General features: G+C 45.1%; 1 protein-coding gene across 3 annotated transcripts in view; it reads left to right on the plus strand.

Moving 5' to 3' along the window:
* The window catches only part of iqsec1b (IQ motif and Sec7 domain ArfGEF 1b), a 659,149-nt gene that overhangs the window by 336,873 nt on the left and 299,589 nt on the right, over positions 1 to 22,687 (plus strand). Inside the window, exon 1 of one of the 3 annotated variants that reach the window (XM_072472549.1) lies at positions 11,666 to 11,785. The exons of the other annotated variants lie outside the window; for them this stretch is intronic. Coding sequence (XP_072328650.1) covers positions 11,763 to 11,785 — 23 coding nt within the window. The 5' untranslated portion in view covers positions 11,666 to 11,762. Of the gene's footprint in view, positions 1 to 11,665; positions 11,786 to 22,687 lie in introns of those variants that run through there. 3 annotated transcript variants of the gene reach the window in all.

Here is a 22,687-nt window from a genome sequence, read left to right on the forward strand (position 1 = left end):
ATAGGAGCAGTGAGCTGGACTCCCCGTTACGCCCAGATTCACTTCTAAAATATGTTGGGCTGATGTCAACCCGGTCCGGTTGGCTTTCCGATTGAGAATTTTACAAGAATTTCTTGGAGCAGCTTGTACCTTTTATTGTTGGACATGTTTGATGGTTCCCTATCCAGGGGTCGCTGCCTCCGACCCTCACTCTAGTCTCTATTTCCCTGCTTCTTAAGAGGGACAAAGACCCGACAGAGTGTGGCACACTCATACCGTCGTATCTCACTTTTGAATGTGGACGTCAGGCTACTCGCTGAGGTGTCGCCGCTCTGGTTAGATCTTTGCCTCACAAATATAATGTCGGAGGATCAAACGGGCTTCATGAAAGGCCGACCATTGTCGGCCAATATATGTCACCTGTTAAAGGTCATCCTTACCCCCCCCCCCCCCCAAACCTAAGGTGATAGTATCTTTGGATGCTGTAAAGGCAAAGTGGAATAGGGGTACTTACCTGAGATTCTTCAGAGGTTTGGATTTGGGCAGAAATTTGTTTCCTGGATTCACCTACGATATAATGTCCCTTCTGCCAGTGTCCATATGAAGGTTTTGAGCGACTATTTCTGCTTGAATATGGGCACTCGGCGAGGTTGCCCACTCTCTCCACTCCCATTCCTCTTGATGCTAGAGCCGCTCTCTATAGTGCTGAGGGCCTCTCGTCCGTGTCGGGGTATTAGACTTGATGGGTGGCGCAGTGGGTTAGCCCTGCTGCCTCACAGTGCCGAGGTCCCAGGTTCGATCCCAGCTCTGGGTCACTGTCCGTGTGGAGTTTGCACATTCTCCCCGTGTTTGTGTGGGTTTCACCCCCACAACCCAAAACTGTGCAGGTTAGGTGGATTGGCCACGCTAAATTGCCCCTTAATAGGAAAAAATGAATTGGGTACTCTCAATTTTTTTATTTTTTTATTAGTCTGGATGGGATGGAGCATCGGGTGTCTCTCTCTATGCCAGGGTTATTCAAACTCAGGGTCGAGACCAGTGGGTGGGTGTCGGGAGGGTCTCTGAGCAATTGGTTGCAAAATTCCCGATCGCGGGAAGAAGCCTACAACGGCCGCGTCAGGCTTTTAAAAATGCAGCCCTTGATTGTGGCGTTTAAGGGGGCGGGAGAGGGAATGGCGGTGCGAGGTTGGGCTTTGTGCTGGTCACCACGCATGCAGCGGGTGGGGACAGTGGATAACGGGTGTCCATGTGGATGCGCAATGCTAACAGTGGTGACCCCAGCTTGGAGATTCGCTCTGGTGCTCGCCCTCTGTGCACTGCGCGTGCTTGCCCCCCGCCACTGATTGGCCATGTGCGACATGCAGCTCAGTGGTCAATCTGTACAATGGCCAGCACAATGTCCTCTTGCACTCCCACAACGTGAAATACTGGTTGGGAAATGGTCAGCAGTCTGTGACTGGATGCATCTACTGGACAGCGAGAGGGAAGCCAGGCCAGGTTTGTCAGCCAGGAATACCAATCAAATGAGGCCAGTAAATATGGCTGACACATCAACGTTGAAGAAATCAATTTGTGTCACCATTCTCTGGAAACCAGGATGAAATCAGCTTTTGGTGAGAATGGAAAAGGAGATGACTTGGATGTTTGGATAGTGCAATGCAGTGGAACCAGTGTTGTGACATTGTGTGTGTTTGACAAGTTACTTCATCTCGTCAAGTCATAGTTTGTAAGGTTTAAACAAGATTGTACTTTTTTCTATATTTGTTTAAATTTCTAAATGTAATTTAATTTAATTTTAATTTTAATATTCTTTATTGTCACAAGTAAGCTTTCATTATGACGTTTTGTGCAAAGCCCCTAGTCGCCACATTCCGGCACTCTTCGGGTACACGGATGGAGAATTCAATGTCCAAATGATCTAACAGGCGTCTTTTGTGGGACTTGTGGGAGGAAACCGAAGCATCCGGAGGAAACCCACGCAGACGAGGGGAGAACGTTCAGACACAGACAAGTGACCTAAGCCGGGAATCGAAACTGGGACCCTGGCACTGTGAAGCCATAGTGCTAACCACTGTGCTACCTTGCTGCCCACAGGATGCAGATGTTCAACTGAAATTGTTTTAATTTTCAGTAGTTTAAAAAGTCATTAACTTGGAAAAATCAAGTTTTGGAAATAAATTTTCAAATAAGAAAAAGAATGCCGGCTGTGACCGGCTTTTAAGTATGAACAATGAAGTCTTTCCGCCAGAGCCAGCGGCAGAGAGAAGGTCACGCACCCATTGTATACACTGACACCACACATCCTGTACATCGGTGTTTTGGACCCAAAATCATGGGGGAGAGATGCCTCCATTTTGTAGCAGCTAGCAAGCAAGCAACAGGGCTGTGCGAAGAACTGAAGATGGATTATTTTGTAATAAGGACGAGAGGGCCAGTGGCACAAACAGGCCAGGATCTCAATTGAATCTGCTGGAGAGAGCTTTTCAGGAGAGTCCACGGCAAGACAAAGCAGTGCTGGTGTGAGCTGTGTCCAGAGCTCCAGGGCCTCTTGTGAGCAAACCATTAAGAAGAACCGGGAAAACCGGAACAAAGCAATACAAAAATGATCTCTTGAGGTATGGCTTCAATTGTGCCAATGCAAATCAGGATGCAATGCCCATGTGTGTTATATGCAGGGAAGTACTGACAAATGATAAAACCCTCAAATCTTCAAAGGCAAGGCGAGTTTGTGGAAAAAAACTTTTTCAATGGACACAGCGGGAACTTAAATCGTCAGCTGACATCCTTCGCATAAATGTAACATTGGATGACAAAGCAAGATTGTGAGGACCAAGGAGGCTCATCTGCCGCATTAAGGTAAGCAATAATGATGTGTCATGAAGGTCCACTGGTAGGTAAAAGGGGGTCTATTTTGGACCTACGTGACCATATTTATTCATCGGATTCAGCTCCGTTAAGCGTGTGAGGGCGAAGTGGGAAAGTGAATTGGATTGGGCAAGGATGAGTGGATTTCTCCCAAATGTTGATAGAGGTGTGATCGCTGATCTCTTGGCCTGGCTAGCCACACATACATCTTCTAGTTGCCCCAAACTTGTGGGCTCCTGGACTTCCTTCTTTAAGACCATGTCGGAGACTTCCATGTGGATTTAGACCAGTGTCCGCTGATGGCCATATTTGGGGTGCTAGATTCTCTGGTGATTCAGTCTGGGGGAGAGGCGGATGTTGTTGCCTTTTCCTGATAGTCCGAAGGCGAATATTGCTTGTTTGGAGGTCTCCCACTCCGCCCAGCGCTTCTGCTTGTCATTCCTACACTTGGAGAAGTTTAAACTCACCATTGGGAATTGGCAGAGAGATTCTATCTGAGATGGCAGACATTTAGTCCTTTTTTAAGAAGTTACTCACCATCCGTTGTTGAGGGTTTGGGTTAGTTTTGGTATTCAAGTGTTTTCTTTTTACTTTTATAACTGCTGGCGATTTTTTTTTTTTTTTTTTTGCATTTTATTCTGGTTTGTGTTGATTATTATGAAAAACATTCTAAAACATTTTTTAAAAAATCATTCTATGTCTCTCTTTGTGCTCTTGTGCCTTGGAGCTCAACAATACCAATATGGCTTGAAAGCTGTGTGCTTTAACCCTTGCAGGAAAATATTCAAGATTATTTCTGCCTGAACAAATTTTGTTTTCTCATATGTATTTTCAGCATTTTTTGGATGATCTTAGTTGCTTTTTGAATTTACGACACCATTCCTATTTGTGAATCATTTTAAATTGTAGCAGTGATTTATCAGCACTGAACATTGGAATGTTTTTTGTCCGAGAATGGACACATTTTCGTGTGAGATTCATTTGCCTCACTGAAGAATCTTCATCTTTAACAATGTCCTGCATGGTGTATAGATTCATGTCCCACTCTTTGCAATAATAAGTCCATGGAGTTCAAGAGAATTGGTTAGAAAAATAAGTTGAGCTTAGCATAAGTGAGCAAGTTTAAATTGACTGTCTGATTGTCTCAACACTTGATAAAAATCCATGGGCTACCTGCATACTATGGTAACAAAGTGCAAATAGGTATCTGATATTTTCAGTACTTCAATTTCTGTTACATATGTTTGTGAAATATACATCAAGGTAGTGGTGATACTTCTACTCCGTCCAGACCATCTATTACAGCGACATCTGTGAAAGCAACACATTGCACCATTTTTTAAAATTATTTTTCTGAATAAGAATCATGACCCCAGAGACTTTGGCACATACCTTTGTAATGTCAGTCCAGAGTATGTATGAAACTTCAATTTGAAATTGCTTTACTTTGATACAAGACCATGCTCTAATTCTCTGCACATAGATGTAAATAAAGAACTTGCTGTATATCGAGATTTTCACAAGTCAGAACATCTCAAAGAACTTTATAGCCAGTGAAGCAATTCTTGAAATTCCCACTGTAACAAAGTATGTGGCAGCCTGTTTGTGCACATCATGATCTCCCAAATAGCATTGAGATAAGTTGCCAAATATGTTTTCGTTGAGGGATCCACAGCTCTGAAAAGAGTCATATGGAATTGAAATGTTTCTCTCGGTTTCTGTCTCCATAGATGCTGCCAGACCTGCTGAGTCTTTCCTGCATTTTTTGTTATTCTTTATTTTTTATCTTGCTTCTGTTGCTCTAAGCATGGATTGTAGCTTTCAGCCTGACCTTGTGGTCAGTTGACGTACATTTTGTAAATCCGAGAGATTAAGAACGCATGTTGGTATCCCAAGCTCAGCCATTAAAGGACTCCATTATTTGTGGCCTGTGTAAGGTTGCATTTTGATCACTGCGAGAAAGGGCTCACCATAGATCACAGTGTATAAGTTGACCTTTGAAGCCTCAACAATCCTCCAAAAACATGAGTGAGTTTATGTACCAAGACTAAAATGTGAACTCCCAGTATGGATGTGCGTGGTTGCCATTTTGAAATGTGAACAAAAACATAACACCAGTAATTCTTCCTGAACTCGTGTGGTACAGTTTATTAAATGAATTAATTATACATTGATACCTTTAACCACAATCCGAACATTTTCAAATATTCAGATTCATTGTCTTCAACATCCGACGCAAAGTTAATAGAATTTGTTCCGAGTTACTTTGGCGATGGCATCATCATAAGGATCCCACTTTGGATCAGACGTGGTGCTTTCAGCTTCAGAATCATTCTTCCATATCAAATCATTTTCCTTTCCATCCTTTGAATTTGACATTTCATGTTTTTTGAGTGATCTGATGACACTTGGCGCAGTAATAGCATCCCACAATTTGACGATCAAGCCACACACAACATCAAATGGGGCAGCACACATGCTGCTACTATTTGTGAAGGTTTTTTTCTCTGTCACCCATCTGCCTGTTGAATTTGATACAAACATGATCCTCGATTGGCTTGTTGAGGCTCTCACCCAAAGATTGAACCATGGATATTATAATCTCTGGGTGTTATTTCTCCACACCCACCTCTTGATCTCATCGGTTATTTGAATGTGCCCCAACTAAATTGCATTCTTTTTGTATGTCTTCCGGCCACCTATTCCACATGTTACTGATCCATAACTTCACTTCATCCTCATCCATCCAACTGTTTTCATGGATGTACACAAACTCCTGCAGAGAACTTGATGTTGAGTATGGATTCACATTTGAAAATTACCCTCCACTTTAACTTTGTTCATCTGGCAAGGTTATCTTTTCATGTCCTGTCATTTTCTCTGAAACTACTTTCGAAACTTCCCACTTCAGTTTAGCTTCTGGCCATATCAAAATTCATGGGGGTATTTCATCCATGTTTCCGATGTGATTTAATAGGTCCTCCATGTTTTTGTCACTGTTTGACGATGAATTACAGGAAACAGGTAATTTTGGCATTGAGGTCTTTTGGTAGGCTCTGCGGGATCTTGGACTTCTGCCACAACAACAGGCTCTTTTGTTACTTAAAGCGGCTACAAGATGTTGGTCTAAAATCTTTACTAAAATCTCACCAGTACGTGCAAAGGCATGGCTTTTGGCGCTGGGAGAATGAGGTTTTTACTTTGTCAGGCCAACTTAAATGCTGGGTCGACTTCTATACCACGACCTACGATACCTATTGAAGCCAATAGTTGTATTAGACATGGTGCGATGGCCTGAATTGTAACACTTTGTTGAGTCATAGACATTTAATAATAATTAATAATCTTTATTGTCCCAAGTAGGCTTACATCAACACTGCAATGACGTTACTGTGAAAAGCCCCTAGTCGTCACATTCCGGCGCCTGTTCAGGTACACTGGGAGAATTCAGAATGTCCATTTCACCTAATAGCACGTCTTTCGGGACTTGTGGGTGGAACCGGAGCACACTGAGGAAACCCATGCAAACACAGGGAGAACGTGCAGACTTCACACAGATAGCGACCCAAGCCGGGAATCGAACCTAGGACCCTGGAGCTGTGAAGCAACATTGCTAACCACTGTGCTACCATGCCACCCCCCCTCCTTTTAAGTCTTTTGGGCCTTTTAAGCCTGTTTTCATTTGCATGAGATAAATAAGTGGTGTTTCATCCAATGTTTTTCTACTTCAGTTCTCCAATTACCATTTTGTTCCAATCTTTATTTGTCCAACTCAAAAGGCAGCAAGGGGAAAAGTGAAAGGCAGAGAAACCAAAGTCAAAAATCAAAAAAGGGCCAGAGTACAGAGACTGTGGAGAACTCAGTGAATGGGTCCAGTAAGGCTAAGAGAAATAAAAAAAATAGGGAGAGTGTACAAAACATGACTGGACAGATGGTCTGAGAAATCAGGGCAGAGAGCAAGTGAAGTTCAGATTAAACTGTATTCATTTCAATGCAAGAGGCCTGACGGGCAAGGCAGATGAACTCAGGGCATGGATGGGCATATGGGACCGGGATATTATAGCTATTATTGAAACATGGCTAAGACCATAAGACATAGGAGCAGATTTAGGCCACTTGGCCTATCAAGTCTGTTCCACTATTCAATCATGGCTGATATATTTCTCATTCCCATTCTCCTGCCTTCTCCCCTTAACCCCTGGTCCCCTTATTAATCAAGAATCTATCTATCTCTGTCTTAAAGACACTCTGATTTGGCCTTCACAGCCTCTGCGGCAAAGAGTTCCACAGATTCACCACCTTCTGGCTGAAGAAATTCCTCCTCATCTCTGTTTTGAAGGATCGTCCCTTTAGTCTGAGATTGTGTCCTCTGGTTCTAGTTTTTCCTACAAGCGGAAACATCCTCTCTACGTCCATTCTATCCAGGCCTCGCAATATCCTGTAAGTTTCAATAATATCCTCCCTCATCCTTCTAAACTCCAACGAGTACAGACCCAAGGTCTTCAACCGTTCCTCATACGACAAGCAAAAGATGGGGCAGGACTGGCAGCTCAATGTTCTAGGGTACAGATACAATAGGAAAGGTAGAACAGGAGGTAAGAGAGGAGGGAGTTGCATTTTTGATTAAGGAGAATATTACGGCAGTACTGAGAGAGGATATATCCGAGGGTTCGCCCAATGAGTCCATATGGGTAGAACTGAAAAATAAGGAGCTATCACTTGGATAGGATTGTCCTACAGGCCCCCAAATAGTCAGCGGGAATTTGAGGAGCAAATATGTAAGGAGATTACAGACAGCTGCAAGAAAAATAGGGTGGTAATAGTGGGGGACTTTAACTTTCCCAACATTGCCGGTGACAGCCATAGCATTAGGTACTTGGGTGGAGAGAAATTTGTTGGGTGTATTCAGGAAGAATTTTTCATTCAGTATGTGGATGGTCTGATTAGAGAGGAGGACCTGACCTCCTTTTGGGGAATAAGGAAGGGCAGGTGACAAAAGTGTTAGTGAGGAATCATGTTGGGACCAGTGACCATAATTCCATTCATGTTAAGATAGTTATGGCGCATGATAGGTCTGGCCTAAATTGGTGCAAGGCCAATTTTGTTGGGATTAGACAAGAATTTTCAAATGATGATGGGAGTGGGGGGGGGGGGGGGGAGGCCTGTTGGCTAAGTGGGGGGCTCTCAAAAGGGTGCTGACCTGGGTTCAGGATAAGCACATTCCTTTTAGATTGAAGGGCAAGGCTGATAGAAGTAGGGAAGTCTGGATGACTTGGGATATTGAAGCCCTGGAAAAAAAGTAGGAGGCAAAAGACATGCTTAGACAGCTGGGATCAAGTGGATCCCTTGAAGAGTATAGAGGTTGGTGGAGTAGAATTAAGAGAGAAATCAGGAGGGCAAAAAGGGAACATGAGATTGCTTTGGCAGATAAGGCAAAGGATAATCCACAGAGCTTCTACAAATACATAAAGGGCAAAAGACTAACTAGAGAGAGTAGGGCTTCTTGTGGATCTACAAGGTCATCTGTGTGCAGATCCACAAGAGATGGCGAAGATCCTAAATTAATATTTCTCATCACTATTTACTGTTAAGAAAGGCATGGATGTTAGGGAACTTGGGGAAATAAATATTGATGTCTTGAGGAATGTCCATATTACAGAGAAAGAGGTGCTGGCAGTCTTGAAGCGGATCAAGGTAGATAAATCCCTGGGAATTGATTAAATGTATCCCAGGATGTTTTGGGAGGCTCGGGAGGCAATTGCGGATCCCCTAGCAGAGATAATTGAATCGTTGACAGCCATAGTGAGTTGCATGAAGATTGGAGGGTAGCAAATGCTGTGCCTTTGTTTAAGAAGGGCTGCAGGGAAAAACCTGGGAACACAGACCAGTGAGCCTAACATCTGCTGTTGTTCTAAGGTATTCTGAGAGACAGGATCTACAGTCATTTAGAGAGGCAAGGACTGATTAGGGACAGTCAGCATGGCTTTGTGAGTGGAAAATCATGTCTCGCGAATTTGATTGAATTTTTTGAAGGGGTAAAGTAGACGAGGGCAGTGCAGTCAAAGATGTCTACATGGACTTTAGCAAGGCCTTTGACAAGGTACCACCACATGGTAGGTTGTTGCATGAGGTTAAATCGCATGGGATCCAGGGTGAGGTAGCCAATTGGATACAAAGTTGGCTTGACTACAGAAGACAAAGGGTGGTTGTAGAGGGTTGTCTTTCAAACTGGAGGCCTGTGGCCAGCGGTGTGCCTCCGGGATCAGTGCTGGGTGCACTGTTATTTGTTATTTATATTAATGATTTGGATGAGAATTTAGGAGGCATGGTTAGTAAGTTTGCAGATGACACCAAGATTGGTGGCTTAGTGGACAGTGGAGAAGGTTATCTAGGATTGCAATGGGATCATGATCAATTGGGCCAGTGGGCCGATGAATGGTAGTTGGAGTTTATTTAGATAAATGTGAGGTGATGCATTTTGGTAGCTCGAATCGGGGTAGGACCTACTCAGTTAATGGTAGGGTGTAGGGGGGATGTTATAGAATAACGAGATCCCGGAGTACAGGTTCATAGCTCCTTGAAAGTAGAGTCATAGGTGGATAGGGTGGTGAAGAAGGCATTCGGCAAAACATTGAATACAGGAGTTGGGACGTCTTGTCCAAGTTGTACGAGACATTAGTAAGGCCACACTTGGAATACTGTGTACAGTTCTGGACCCCTATTATAGAAAGTATATCATTAAACAAGAAAGAGTGCGAAAAATATTTACTAGGATGCGACCAGGACTTGATGGTTTGAGTTATAAGGAGAGGCTGGATAGATTGTGACTTTTTTCCCAGTAGCATAGGGGGCTTAGGGGTGATCTTATAGAGGTCTTTAAAATATTGAGGAGCATAGATGAGGTAGATAGTCAACAAGGTAGGGGAGTCTAAAACTATAGAGAGCATAGGTTTAAGGTGCGAGGGGAAAGATACAAAACGGTCCAAAAGGGCATTTATTTTTCAGAGGGTGATGGATGCCTGGAACGAGCTGCCAGAGGCAGTAGTAGAGGCGGATACAATTCTGTCTTTTTAAAAAGCATTTAGACAGTTATATAGGTATAGAGGGATACGGGCCAAATGTGGCAATTGGGACAAGCTTTAGGTAAAAACTGGGTAGCATGGACAAGTTGGGCCGAAGGGCCTGTGTCCATGCTGTAAACATCTGACTCTATGACTCTAAACACCCTATTCCCCCAAACCCTGCTCTCAAATTTTCATGTTTGACTCCTTTTGCAATGCACTTTCATTCCATTGATACAATTGAATTCTTAAAGCTCCAAGATTTGTGCACCATAATTGGACCATGATCAAATTGCACCCAGATGGAGCATTTGTCCTTTATTGTTCCTTCAATATACCGAGGAAGGAACTATCTGGTGGCCACCTCGGAAAAATGTGCCCCCTCATTAGATTTTCTTATTATCCTAGTCAATACTTTAGGTAATTGTCAATGTTCTACCTAGACTTTTTGCAGGTCTTTGATCAGCAGAAATATTTATGCATTTCATGGCTGATTAGTTTTTCTGTTCTTTATGCCAAGATTAAATGTGCCTTTTCGAATACCCTGACTAAAATCAGATGTGCAGATGTTTCTGCACAAAATGGGGACTGAATCTGTGGCATTACTAGTACTAATCCATCCTGCGTTAGGAAATTAACTGCGTCAATTGGGGTAGGTTTTTTTGTATTCCGTTTGCAGGATGTGGCAGGCTGGGCCAACATTTTGTCGCCCATACCTAACTGTCCTCCATTTCAGAAGGCATTTGAGAGTCGACCACATTGCTGTGGTTCCGGAGTTACGTAGGCCATGTAAGGACAACAGGGTTCCTTTCCCAAAGGACATATTATAACAATCGATAATGGTTTCATAGTCATCGTTAGACTTTTCAATTCCAAATTTTTATTGAATTCAAATTTCACCATCTGCGTGGTGGGATTTGAACCCTGCTCCTTGGATCTTGCTCTGGATTACTGGTCCACTGACATTACCACTATGCCAAATGTTATGATTTTATTATATAAAGAGACTTTTTTATGATATACCATAAAACACACGCATTTTCTGTCTCTCAGTTTTATCAGTAGCGAGGTGAACAGTGAAATACTGTATTTGATTTGAGCAGCTATAGGGAATTACAGCAGCTGTGATAATGAGAAGAAAAAACTGCTCATGCATCAAGTAAAAGAAATGTCGATGTGGAATTAAAACGAGCACAATTTTGACAACTGCTTTATACCTGTAAATATAATGGGTTCTAACATACTATCTTTTCACTCTGTAAGTTGGAAAGATTTTCTAAATAATTGCTGTAATTGAAACCTCAAGGATTTTAAAATTCATCTTCCTCAGCCTTGCTAGTTATCCAATTGTTCATCAAACCAAAATATATCACCACTTGTTACGTAGTGGATGCCTATAAATTGATTTGCCAGTGTCAAAGGGACTATGATTTGCCTCAACAGATAACTGTGGTTTCCATGGTGATGAAACACCAATCAACAGTCACTATTTTGGACTGAACTACTTTGGTTCAACAGAGGTGGAAAAATAGATTAATATGTGACTGCATTACTTAAATATTTGATTAGTGTAAATTAAATGATTACCTTGTTTATTTGGGGGAAAATTATTTTCAATAGCTTGGAATATATGGCACAACACCGAGCTCTTGATGAAATATTGTAACCCGTTCATGTCTTAACCCAGTGCTGTATGCAGCTGATGCAGTTGTTCTGTGGTTGCATCAAGCCCCTCTGTTAGGTTCACCCTTTTAATTTAGCTGGAAGAAATGTGGAAGTCCAGTGATTAGTTTTTGGAAATAACCCAATCAACCAGCTCTGCTTTTTATTTGATTATCAAGGTGACACGGCTTCAAAATGGCCCGTAGACATTGTCATTTGTAAGTACACAGTTACCCCATATATTTCTGCAACATATAACAGGTTATGTCTTGAATAGTTAGTGGGTAATAGCATTAAGAGATGGACATAGAGTCATCTGGTGACTGGAAGCCCTTTTCAATGATTTAAACAGCTGTAGCAACTGGCCTCTAGTTAATGCAATAATGGACGTTTTGTTTTCCACTTGTGCTAGAAATGCTTAAAAATAACTTATAATGTACAAGGTAGCGTATAAGATGGTTGCAGCCAGGTATGCTGTAATAATGCGATTAGCCGTCAAAGCCACATTTTAAAGCTTATGGGGACTGTCTAACTTAGTGGCTCATTGCAAAACGTTGTGGCAAATGCATGAGCATATAGCCAAGGGTAAGGATGACAATTTGCATAATATATCTTGACACCAAATAATCTTGTACATTTTGAAAATATACTGAACCGTTTTAGAACAAAATCTGTAACCTGAGGGGTCAAATAATCTTGAACACGGGGGGGGGGGGGGGGGGAGTGAGGAATGGGGGATTCTTTAATCAAGAAGCTGTCGTACATTTTTAGCTTGATGTAGTGAAAAACAAATGCATGTCAAACTCACTAAGAGCAATGGGAGATATTGCACATCTTAGAATTTGAATCTCGATGTGCAGATATTTTATGGCTTTCTGATGATAAATCAAAAAATAGTTTCCTGTTGATGAGCTAGCTGCACAAATCTTGCATTTCATCATCTTCAGCGTTGATTTGTAAGCCATTGGTGTTCCTGTGCATTTGGTGGTATTTTGTCTATATTTAGTATAGTATGGAGAGACAGCACCAATTGTTTTGTGTAATAAATGAGAAATTATATGGGCATTCCATAGACGTCAGCTTTTTAAATTGATCATTTCCATGCACACCCAGACTGATTTTTTTATCCAAGGTCAAAATGGAATGCCTGCAATATCTGTTACCGATGCATTTGGCGGTGACATTTACAAATAAATTGCGGATGATCGGTTATGGAGAGAAAAGTCATGAAAGACTGCCATCCTTACTATATTGCAACTGTGTCAGGTAACACAGAATTTGTAGTTGCAGTTTGGAGCAAATATTCCTGGCGATTGTTAATTCCAGCTTGTTCAGTTCCAAGAAATCTGAAGCTTCCAAATTGAAATACTGTTGATTCACCTGGGTGTTTGTATGTATATAGATGTGTGCTTCCTTCTCCTTGCTTTGTTCTGTTTAATCATCCAAGTCCATGTTTATTATTAACCACTTTCAGTCTTTTGGCCCCTTGGACCTCGCAAGCTATTAATATTTGTTAGGGACAGCATTTTTCTTTTTTTTTAAAAAGAGAGACTAATTTTTCTTTGTCTATGGACTGTTTTTTATACAATTCCAATTAAACCATCATTTTTTAAAATCAACAGTTGATGGAGTATAAAAGCAGGGAATTCTTGTTACAGACATGGAGACTGCACTTGGGATATTGTTTACAGTTTTGGTCTTTCTTGTGGAAGGATATAATTGAATGGGAAACAATTCAGGAAAGATTCACCAAGCTGATTCCTGGGATGAAGGGGTTATTTTATGAGGAAAACATTGAAAATGTTGGGCCTATACTTATTGGGGTTTAGAAGAATTAAAGAAGATCTTATTGAAACATAAGGTTCCGAGGGGGCTTGATAATGTAGATACCGAGAGGATGTTTCATTTGTGATGGACTAAAGAACTAGCGGGCACAGTTAGGGGTCTCCCATTTAAGATGGAAATGTGGGGGAATTTCTGAAGCAGCCATTAGTCTTTGGAATTCTCTTCCACAGGGCGCAGTGGAGGGTGTCCTGAATATGCTCAAAGCTGCGTTAACCTGTTTTTTGATATGTAAGGGATTCTAGGGTTCATTGAATCCTTACAGTGCAGAAAGAGGCCATTCAGCACATCCAGTCTGTGCCGGTCCTCTGAAGAAGCACCCAACCTAGGCCCGCTCCCTCACCCTATCCCCGTAACCCCACCCAGCCACATCTTTAGGACTGTGGGAGGAAACACACGCAGACACAGAGAGAACGCGCAAACTCCACACAGTCACCCAAGGCCAAAATTGAACCAGGGTCCCTGGCGCTGTGAGGCTGCAGTGCTTGCCACTATGCTGCCTGAGCTATGGGGGACAAAGTGCCATTAAGGCTACAGTCAGATCAGCCATCATCTTGCTGAATATCGGAGAAGACATGATGCACCAAATTGCCTACTCTCCTATTTTTATGCTATTATCTTTTTTTTTTAAATGCAAGTTTATATTTTATTTCAAGTGTTCTTTGTGCAATACCATTAATTTCTTAAGTTTGCTTTTTTGCATTTATTACAGATTAGAATAGTTTCTGTTGTTGTCTAGTTTGTTTGAATTGTTAGAGAAAAGCTGCATTAACATTAATTTATGTAAAATCGCAGGAAAAATCCAGGGTATTTGTTTCTTCATCTCTTTCAAGTTCCCCTTCTGATTCCCATGGTGACTGACATGGTTAAAGGATCCCCCTCTTCAGGTGTTGTCCCTCTCTCCTTTTTAAACCTGCCATAATCTCACAATTCCTCAAAAAAAGCACCCTTTGACCACACTGTCCTTGCAAACGACAGCACCATTATATAAGTTCTCTTTTTCCTGGAGTCCTTGAATGTGTTGCCATCACCCATCTAACCCGGAACTGGAGGTCTGACTGTATTCATAGAACTTAGTCAGAAGGAGGCCATTTGGCCCATCAAGTCTGCACCGGCCTTTGCAAAGAGCACCCTATCTAAATCCACCCCTCCACCCCATCCCCGTAACCCAACAACCCCACCCAACCTTTTTGGACACTAAGGGGCAATTTAGCACGGCCAATCCACCTAACCTGCACATCTTTGCACTTATGGAGGAAACCGGCGCACCCGGAGGAAACCCACGCAGACACGAGGAGAAAGTGCAAACTCCGCACAGACAGTGACCCAAGCTGGGAATCGAATCTGGGACACTGGAGCTGTAAAGCAACTGTGCTAACCACTGTGCTACCGTGCCCCCTCTATCAGGTTTTCACCACTGCCACAGTAACCAAAAAGCTCTCCCCAAATTCAAACATTGCATCCTATGTGACTGTGAAAAAGGTAATCTTCATCATCCTCAACTTGTCCGCAGTCTTTGACACGGTTGACAACACCATCTTACTCCAGCACATCTCCACCCTTGTCCAGCTGGACTGCTCTCACTTGTTCCATTCTTATCCAGCTCTCATTTGCAATAATTTATCTTCCTATTCTTACACTGTTACCTTTGTGTCCCCCAAGAATCTACCCCTTGCCCCTCTCCTAATTCTCAACCACCTGCCGCTCCTCAAAAACATCATCTTGAAGCGCATGGGTTTTCACAATGTGCTGATGACACCCAGCTCAACCACACACCCAACTCTTTTGATACCTCCACTGTTGCTAAATTATCTGTAAGGGATTCTAGGGTTCATTGAATCCCTACAGTGCAGAAAGCCCCCATATGGCCACGTAAGTCGTCATTATTAGTGAGGAAAGGCCCTGGTCTATGTCGTATTTTCCTTCTGCCTTTTTGTTACTTTAAGATTATGAAATCCATGCTCTCTCTTATGAAGGTCCGGACAGATCTTGGGCTGGATTCTCCAATAATGGGGCTATGTCGCTGGCTTTTCACTCTGGACTTTCCTTAAGAAAGTCCTGAGTGATGCACCCATCTGCAGGAGGCTGGCAGAGCCCCAGAGTGCTTCTCACAGCTCTGGCTGCGGATACGGGGCCCTGCACTTCCGGTTGGGAGTCCGCACATGCGCACAGCGGCGGCCTGTGGCGGCCGCCCCGTGCGACATGGCGGACTCGGACCGAGGAGCGGCACCATAAATGTAGGCTCCCGTGAGATCACGCCCGCGGGTCTGAGACATCCGACCGCACCCCTGGCCGTCCATGAGGCCGCCCCCCGTGAATGATTCCCCCCCCGCCCCAGGGCGGCCGCGGACTGAGTCCGTAGCCGCCACCTGACGTTCCCGACAGCCGATAGGGGCAGTTGCGTGCGGAGAATCGCCGGGGGGCTCTGTCAATGGCCCCCTACCGCCGCCACTTGTTTGTGCGATCCTCAAGCGATTCTCCCGGGAACGGAGAATTGTGGGAGCGGTGCTGGTCGGAATTTCCGGTTTGACGGCCATTCGCCGGAAGTGTTTTTGGCGTGGAGGCTTGGAGAATCGAGCCCCATATATTCCAAAGAGGACTGGATTCCTTATGATTCTTCTTTGTGATTGGCATCTCTGGAGTTGGATTCGGGGGAAAGTGTGTAATGGGTCTGGTTGGCTAATCCTTATTTGATTAGTCTTTAATATTCACTTGGCTGCATGGGTAGTGGCGGTATTCACTTGATTGGCTGGATTAAGGAGAAGTAACTGTGTGTACCTGGGTCGGGTGGAGAGTATATTGGGTGATAGAGTAGGTCACCCCTTCCAGAGTTGTCCCCTTTAGATGCCTCCTACTCTGCTTTTCACTGGTTCCACTGGAGAGGTAGTAACCGATGGGCTGCAGGGTTTGAGTGACAGTCTGGAGTGCTGTGGATTGGTGTTGTTGGAAACTTGCTTCAGTTTGAGGGTAGGCTGGGTGAGGGAATTAGACTCCCTCCTTCAAGTGGTCTAATATAGAGACTTCCGAATGTCCTCTTTTTAAGACTTTGGCTCCCCTGAGGAGGCAGTGTCTTGCAATGTAGGTTTACAAAAATGATACTTGCATCAGAGGGGCTGAGTGACAAGGAGATATTACTCAAGTTAGATCTGTTTTCGCTAGAATTTAGAAGGTTAAGGGGTGATCTGGTTGAAGTTTTCAACATATTAACAGGGAAAAACAGGGTAGGTAAAGATAAACTATTTCCCTATTTCCACTGGTTGGAAATTCTAAAACTAGGTGCCATACTCTAAAATTAAGGGCTAGACCATTCAGGAGAGATATGCAGAAGAACTTCTTCCCTCAAAGGGTGATGGCGGTTTGGAACTCTCTCTCACAAACAGCAGTTGAAGCTGTTGTTTAGCAAAGATATTAAGGGATATGTGCCAAAGGCTGGTATATGGAGTTAGGCCCCAGATCAGACATGATCTCATTGAATGGTGGGACAGGCTTGAGGAGCTGAAAGGCCTACTCCTGTTCCTATGTCCCTGTGTCCTGTTTCTGGTGAAGCTACGCTGTTCTGCCCCTAGTATCCCTTTTGCGAAGGTACACAATACTGGACCTTGTCTGGCATTCTTTGGCTAATCCTGGTGTTCCTCTGTGGGTTTCCTTTCAGTTCTAGGTAGTAATAATAATCGCTTTGTCACAAGTAGGCTTCAATGAAGTTACTGTGAAAAGCCCCTAAGTCGCCACATTCCAGCACTTGTTCGGGGAGGCTGGTACGGTAATTGAACCCGCGCTGCTGGCCTTGTTCTGCATTACAAGCCAGCTATTTAGCCCACTGTGCTAAACCAGGTAGGATGCTGATACAAGGCCCAATTTGGTATATTGAGTCTCAGGGGTTTCCCTTATTGGATCGAGGGGGGAGAGTTGTACCCCTCATGACTTGGTGGGTATCTTGACAATTCTTCTTCTCGTTTGTGGGGTTTCTTTGGTGGAGGGTGTTGCTGGTTTTCTGGTGTCGACGGGGCCAGAGCGGTGCTTCCGATGTGGCTTGATAGGAGTGTGGTCAGTTGTGTAGCAAGTCTTGGCACAGTGTGGATATCCTTGGTTTGCTGGCTCCTGTTTATGAGCGTGTACAACGCCAAGTCATGTCTTACTGAGAGCGGTATCCTCTTGCTCACCTATGCTTTGGATATTCCTTCTTGGCCTGAACATCTTGGGAGGCTGACTGAGGTTCCGAATGAACAGCTTTTTCCTTATTTGTCTTGTGCTGAAGGATATGTGCCATGGGACCATGTACACATGGCTATACTCTGGTATCCTGTTATCCTGAGAGCCTCTGCACTTGGTAATATCTTTTTTTCCCGTCATTGCTGATGTGTTGGGAGGTGCTAACTGCAATGATTGTAATCTGAACCCACTGCATGAACATTTTCTGGTGCTCGATGTAAATGTGTGGAATGATGATCGCTCTGTACAATTCTGGAAATTTGTTGCGTCTTCTGGTTATACGAAAAATATCTTCTTAGAACGAATGTTCTTGCAAATTTTTTCTGGTTTTTTTTCTTCATCATTTTGGGGTTAAAGAATCATTGACTGGTTCCTGCAAAAGTACAGTCAGGTGTTGTACCTGAGAAAAGGGCGTCAGGGCTGCACGGCATCACAGCACCAGGGTCCCAGGTTCGATTCCCGGCTGGGTCACTGTCTGTGCGGAGTCTGCACGTTCTCCCCGTGTTGGCATGGGTTTCCTCCGGGTGCTCCTGTTTCCTCCCACTAGTCCCGAAAGACGTGCTGTTAGGTAATTTGGACATTCTGAATTCTCCCTCTGTGTACCCGAACAGGTGCCGGAATGTGGCGACTAGGGGCTTTTCACAGTAATTTCATTGCAATGTAAGCCTACTTGTGACAATAAAGATTATGTTTTTAAAAATAACATGTTATTGATGTATGATATGTATAATCTAAGGAGAGTAAAGGGTTAACAAGATGATGCTCATGTATATCAACACGAGATGGCATCACTGTGTAGTCTTATAAAAGGCTGCATCTCTAAGCATTCTGGGAGAAACTGTTCGAGAACCTGTTGGAGAAGTTGATGAAGAGGGATAGTGTGAGGTTGAGTTAGAATGTAGGTTGTATTAATGAGAGACTTAATTACTGTCGCATTGATTCAATACTATTATTTTGTTAGCTGTTACTCAGTAGAGTGGGCAAACCATTTCGAGTCGTGTAAAATAAACTAGCTTTGGTTTAAACATATAGCTCGATATTCTTTGTAAACAGTGCAACTTTGGCTATCTTAGAAAACAATACAAGGAACATAACAATTGATGCCTCGGGTATAATTGGAGTTGGGGGAGATGTGTTCTGGTGCACGCCCGAACATAGCGCAAAGATTGTATCACTATATTCTCGTGTGCTGGGCGAGCACTCACTACATGGGAAGGAGTGCACCATTTTACCATGTTATCATGGTCTTATTCCCTTCTCCCTCATTCTCTAGTTTATCCATTGGTACATACGGAGGCACCACGTTTAATAATTAAGCTGAACCAACTGTTGTTTTCATGTATTGTCAAACATCTCTTCCAATGGTCTTTGGAAACAGGTGGGCTTGTATACAAATGGTAGCTAATATCTATTATAATTAAAACTATAAATATCCTCTACTTGGAAATTATGTAACATCATCAAACAAAACGGGTGCCACAAATGTGTATGGGCGGGATTCCCCCCCCCCACCCCCACCCGGGGAGGGGGCTCGCTCGTGGCGGTGTTGTCAACGCACCCCTCTCCGCCACAAAACCCATGGTGGAGGCGCGCCATCAGATTCCACCAGTGTGAACGGCCAGAAAATCCCGCCGCAATAAAATGTTGTTTATCCAAAATCGTCTCGCACATGTTCTTTGAATTGTCATAATAACAAATATAGATTTTGGGAACTGCTTGGATGGTGATGATGGACTACATACTGAAATACGATTAAGAACTAAGATTCTCTGACCATTAAGAATGGAAAATAAATGTGTCTCGATGACTGTGCCATTTTACAAAAGTAGTATTATTACTCCGCTAAAATGCAATCATTTAGTGTCCAAAATTGCCCTTAGTATTGGGTGGGGCTACTGGGTTATGGGGATAGGGTGGAGGTGTGGGCTTGGGTAGGGTGCTCTTTCCAAGAGCCAGTGCAGACTCGATGGGTCGAATGGCCTCCTTGTGCACTGTAAATTCTATGATCTATGATTTATTCCATAGGAGAGTCATACTGGATTCAAACTCTGTTCCTCTCTCCACAGGTGCTGCCAGATGTGTTTTGCCAGCACTTTGTTTTTTTATGCAGTCATTTATGTTCAGTAATCAATTTTCTTCTGACATTTTGAAGAAATGATTCGATGGCTTTGTACATCAAATACCACAGATCAAAAGTCAACAAAGCAATTTACCTGGAGCAAGGTTTTAATCATTTAAGCTATCCGGCATTGTCAAACAGGAATTTAGATATTTTCTTATTTTCAGATTCAAAGAAGTTTTGCAATTATTAATGAGCGGTGTGACGAAATTTAATACATTTCTTAATTTCAACTCCAAGCATCTATTTTACAATCGAGTCCGATTGTAATTCACCTCAATATAGATTTCATATATTTATAATCTTCTCATAAAACGGAGGGAGTTCATTATGTACAGGATACAAAATAATAAAATATGAATACTTTGCCCCACCACCCCAAAATTAAGGAATCAAAAATACTAAAATGCCGCATGCGTTACAAAGTGCTGCAGTGGACACATGTGGCTTCAATTTCAAATGAAACCCAGAGGTGAAGCTCCCCGAATGCAGCACTAATTTACACATTCCAGAAGATTCCGGTTTGTGAGGCAGTGTAGCAATTGGATGCCATCCTTGCTTTTAGTGACACGGTCTTGCAAGGGAAATCCCATTAAGAGGTTGTTGTCATAATACATATCTATGCATACAATGGCGTGCAGTTGCCTGACGGCAGCTGGTCCGCCACAGCTGTGGTAGTCAATCAAGTGGCCCAGAGATCGTTCCTCATCCGCATGGCTGATGGCTCCTTCCTACGACGCAAATGACGGGTGCTGCGCAGAGTTCCACGCCCGCCACCTAACCATGATGTCCCGCCTCTCTCAATGCTTCCTCCGGACGTGCCCTACCACGAGGCCATCGATCTACCAGCAATCCTGCCAACCTCTCCGACCACCGCATTGGCGGCGGTCCCGCCTATCCAAGTGCAGACGGCCCCTGATCCACCCTTGAGGCGGTCAACCCCAGAATTCGTCGCCCGCCGCAGAGACTAAACTTATAGATTGAACTTTTGCACAACTGTGTTACCTTATCGTTTTGACCTCTGTAAATATCTTTGTTACCATTTCATCTGCCCTATATCTGCACTAGCGACACCTTCCTGTGTACATAAGATCATTTTAGTACATTCTGTATATAGTCACGCACGTATGCACATCCACACGCTCATGCACTTTAATATTTATTATCTTAACACACATAATACAGAACAAAAATGAATAAATAAAAGGGGGAGAGATGCCATAATATATATCTATGTATACAATGGAGTGCAGACAGGCAGTGATTGACACACAGGATGACCAGTAAGCGCGCACAACCGAGCAGCCAATCACCAGACAGGACACGACCACTATAAAGCCAGAGGGCACCAGTTTTCCCGCTCTCTCGGGACCTAGCCTCTGAGACAGTCAGAGTTAGTGAGCTGGCCAGTGCAAACACCATGTGGTAGCTGGTAAGTCTGGTTAGGCTAGTATCAGGGGCGGGATACACCCCTACCGGGCGGGGTGGGGGTCCAGGCGGGATGGAGTGGCGGGAACCATTCAGGCGTCGGGCCGCCCTAAAGGTGTGGATTTCTCCGCATCTTTACGGGCCAAGCCCTCACCTTGAGGGGCTAGGCCCGCGCCGGAATGGTTGGCGCGCCTCCGGCCGATGGTAAAGGCCTTTGGTGCCACACCAGCCGGGACTTCGTCGGCCGGCGGGAGTCCGCGCATGCGCGGGAGCGTCAGCATCTGCTGACGTCATCCCCGCGCATGCGCAAGGGGGGGGGGTCACCTATCCGTCGGCCATCGCGGCGACCTACACGGCCGACGCCTAGTAAAAGAGTGCCCCCACGGCACAGACCCGCCCGCGGGCCAGGCCACCGTGGGTGCACCCTCCGGGGCCAGATCGCCCCGTGCCCCCCCCCCAGGACCCGCCTGCCCGCGCCACCAGTGCGCCGGTAAGAGAGGTGGTTTAATTCCCACCGGCGGGACTGGCATGACAGCAGCGGGACTTCAGCCCATCGCGGGCCGGAAAATCACTGGGGGGAGGGGGGGGCCGCCAACCGGCGTGGCGCGATTCCCGCCCCCGCCGAATCTCCGGCGCCGGAGAATTCGGCGGTCGGTGGGTGCGGGATTCATGCCGCCCCCTAGCGATTCTCCGACCTGGCGGGGGGGGGGGGGGTCGGAGAATCCCGCCCCAGGGGCGAAATTCTCCGGTATCGGCGCAATGTCCGCCGACCGGCGCTAAAAACAGCGCAAATCAGTCGGGCATCGCGCCGCCCCAAAGGTGCGGAATCCTCCGCATCTTGGGGGGCCCAGCCCCAACCTTGAGGGGCTAGGCCCGTGCCGGACTAATTTCCGCCCCGCCAGCTGGTGGAATAGGCCGTTGGTGCCCCGCCAGCTGGCGCTGAAATGACATCTCCGGGCGATGCATGCGCGGGAGCGTTAGCGGCCGCTCACAGCATTCCCGCGCATGTGCAGTGGAGGGAGTCTCTTCCGCCTCCGCCATGGTGGAGACCGTGGCGAAGGCGGAAGGAAAAGAGTGCCCCCACGGCACAGGCCCGCCGGCGGATCGGTGGGCCCCGATCGCGGGCCAGGCCACCGTGGGGGCACCCCCTGGGGCTAGATCACCCCGCGCCCCCCCCCTAGGACCCCGGAGCCCGCCCGCGCCGCTTTGTCCCGCCGGTAAGAGAGGTGGTTTAATCCACGCCAGCGGGACAGGCATCCTAGCAGCGGGACTTCGGCCCATCCGGGCCGTAGAATCGCTGTGGGGGCGCCCGCCAACCGGCGTGGCGCGATTCCGGCGCTGCGTGATTCCCGCCCCCGCCAAATCTCCGGTGCCGGAGAATTCGGCAACCGGCAGGGGCGGGATTCACGCCAGCCCCCGGCGATTCTCCGACCCAGCGGGGGGTCGGAGAATGTCGCCCCAGGTCTCCAGTCAAGTCAGCATAGTGTTAACCCATGTATAATAGTTTAGATGTTAAATAAAA

Source organism: Scyliorhinus torazame, chromosome 13, assembly GCF_047496885.1.
Source record: "Scyliorhinus torazame isolate Kashiwa2021f chromosome 13, sScyTor2.1, whole genome shotgun sequence".
Taxonomy (NCBI): Eukaryota; Metazoa; Chordata; class Chondrichthyes; order Carcharhiniformes; family Scyliorhinidae; genus Scyliorhinus; species Scyliorhinus torazame.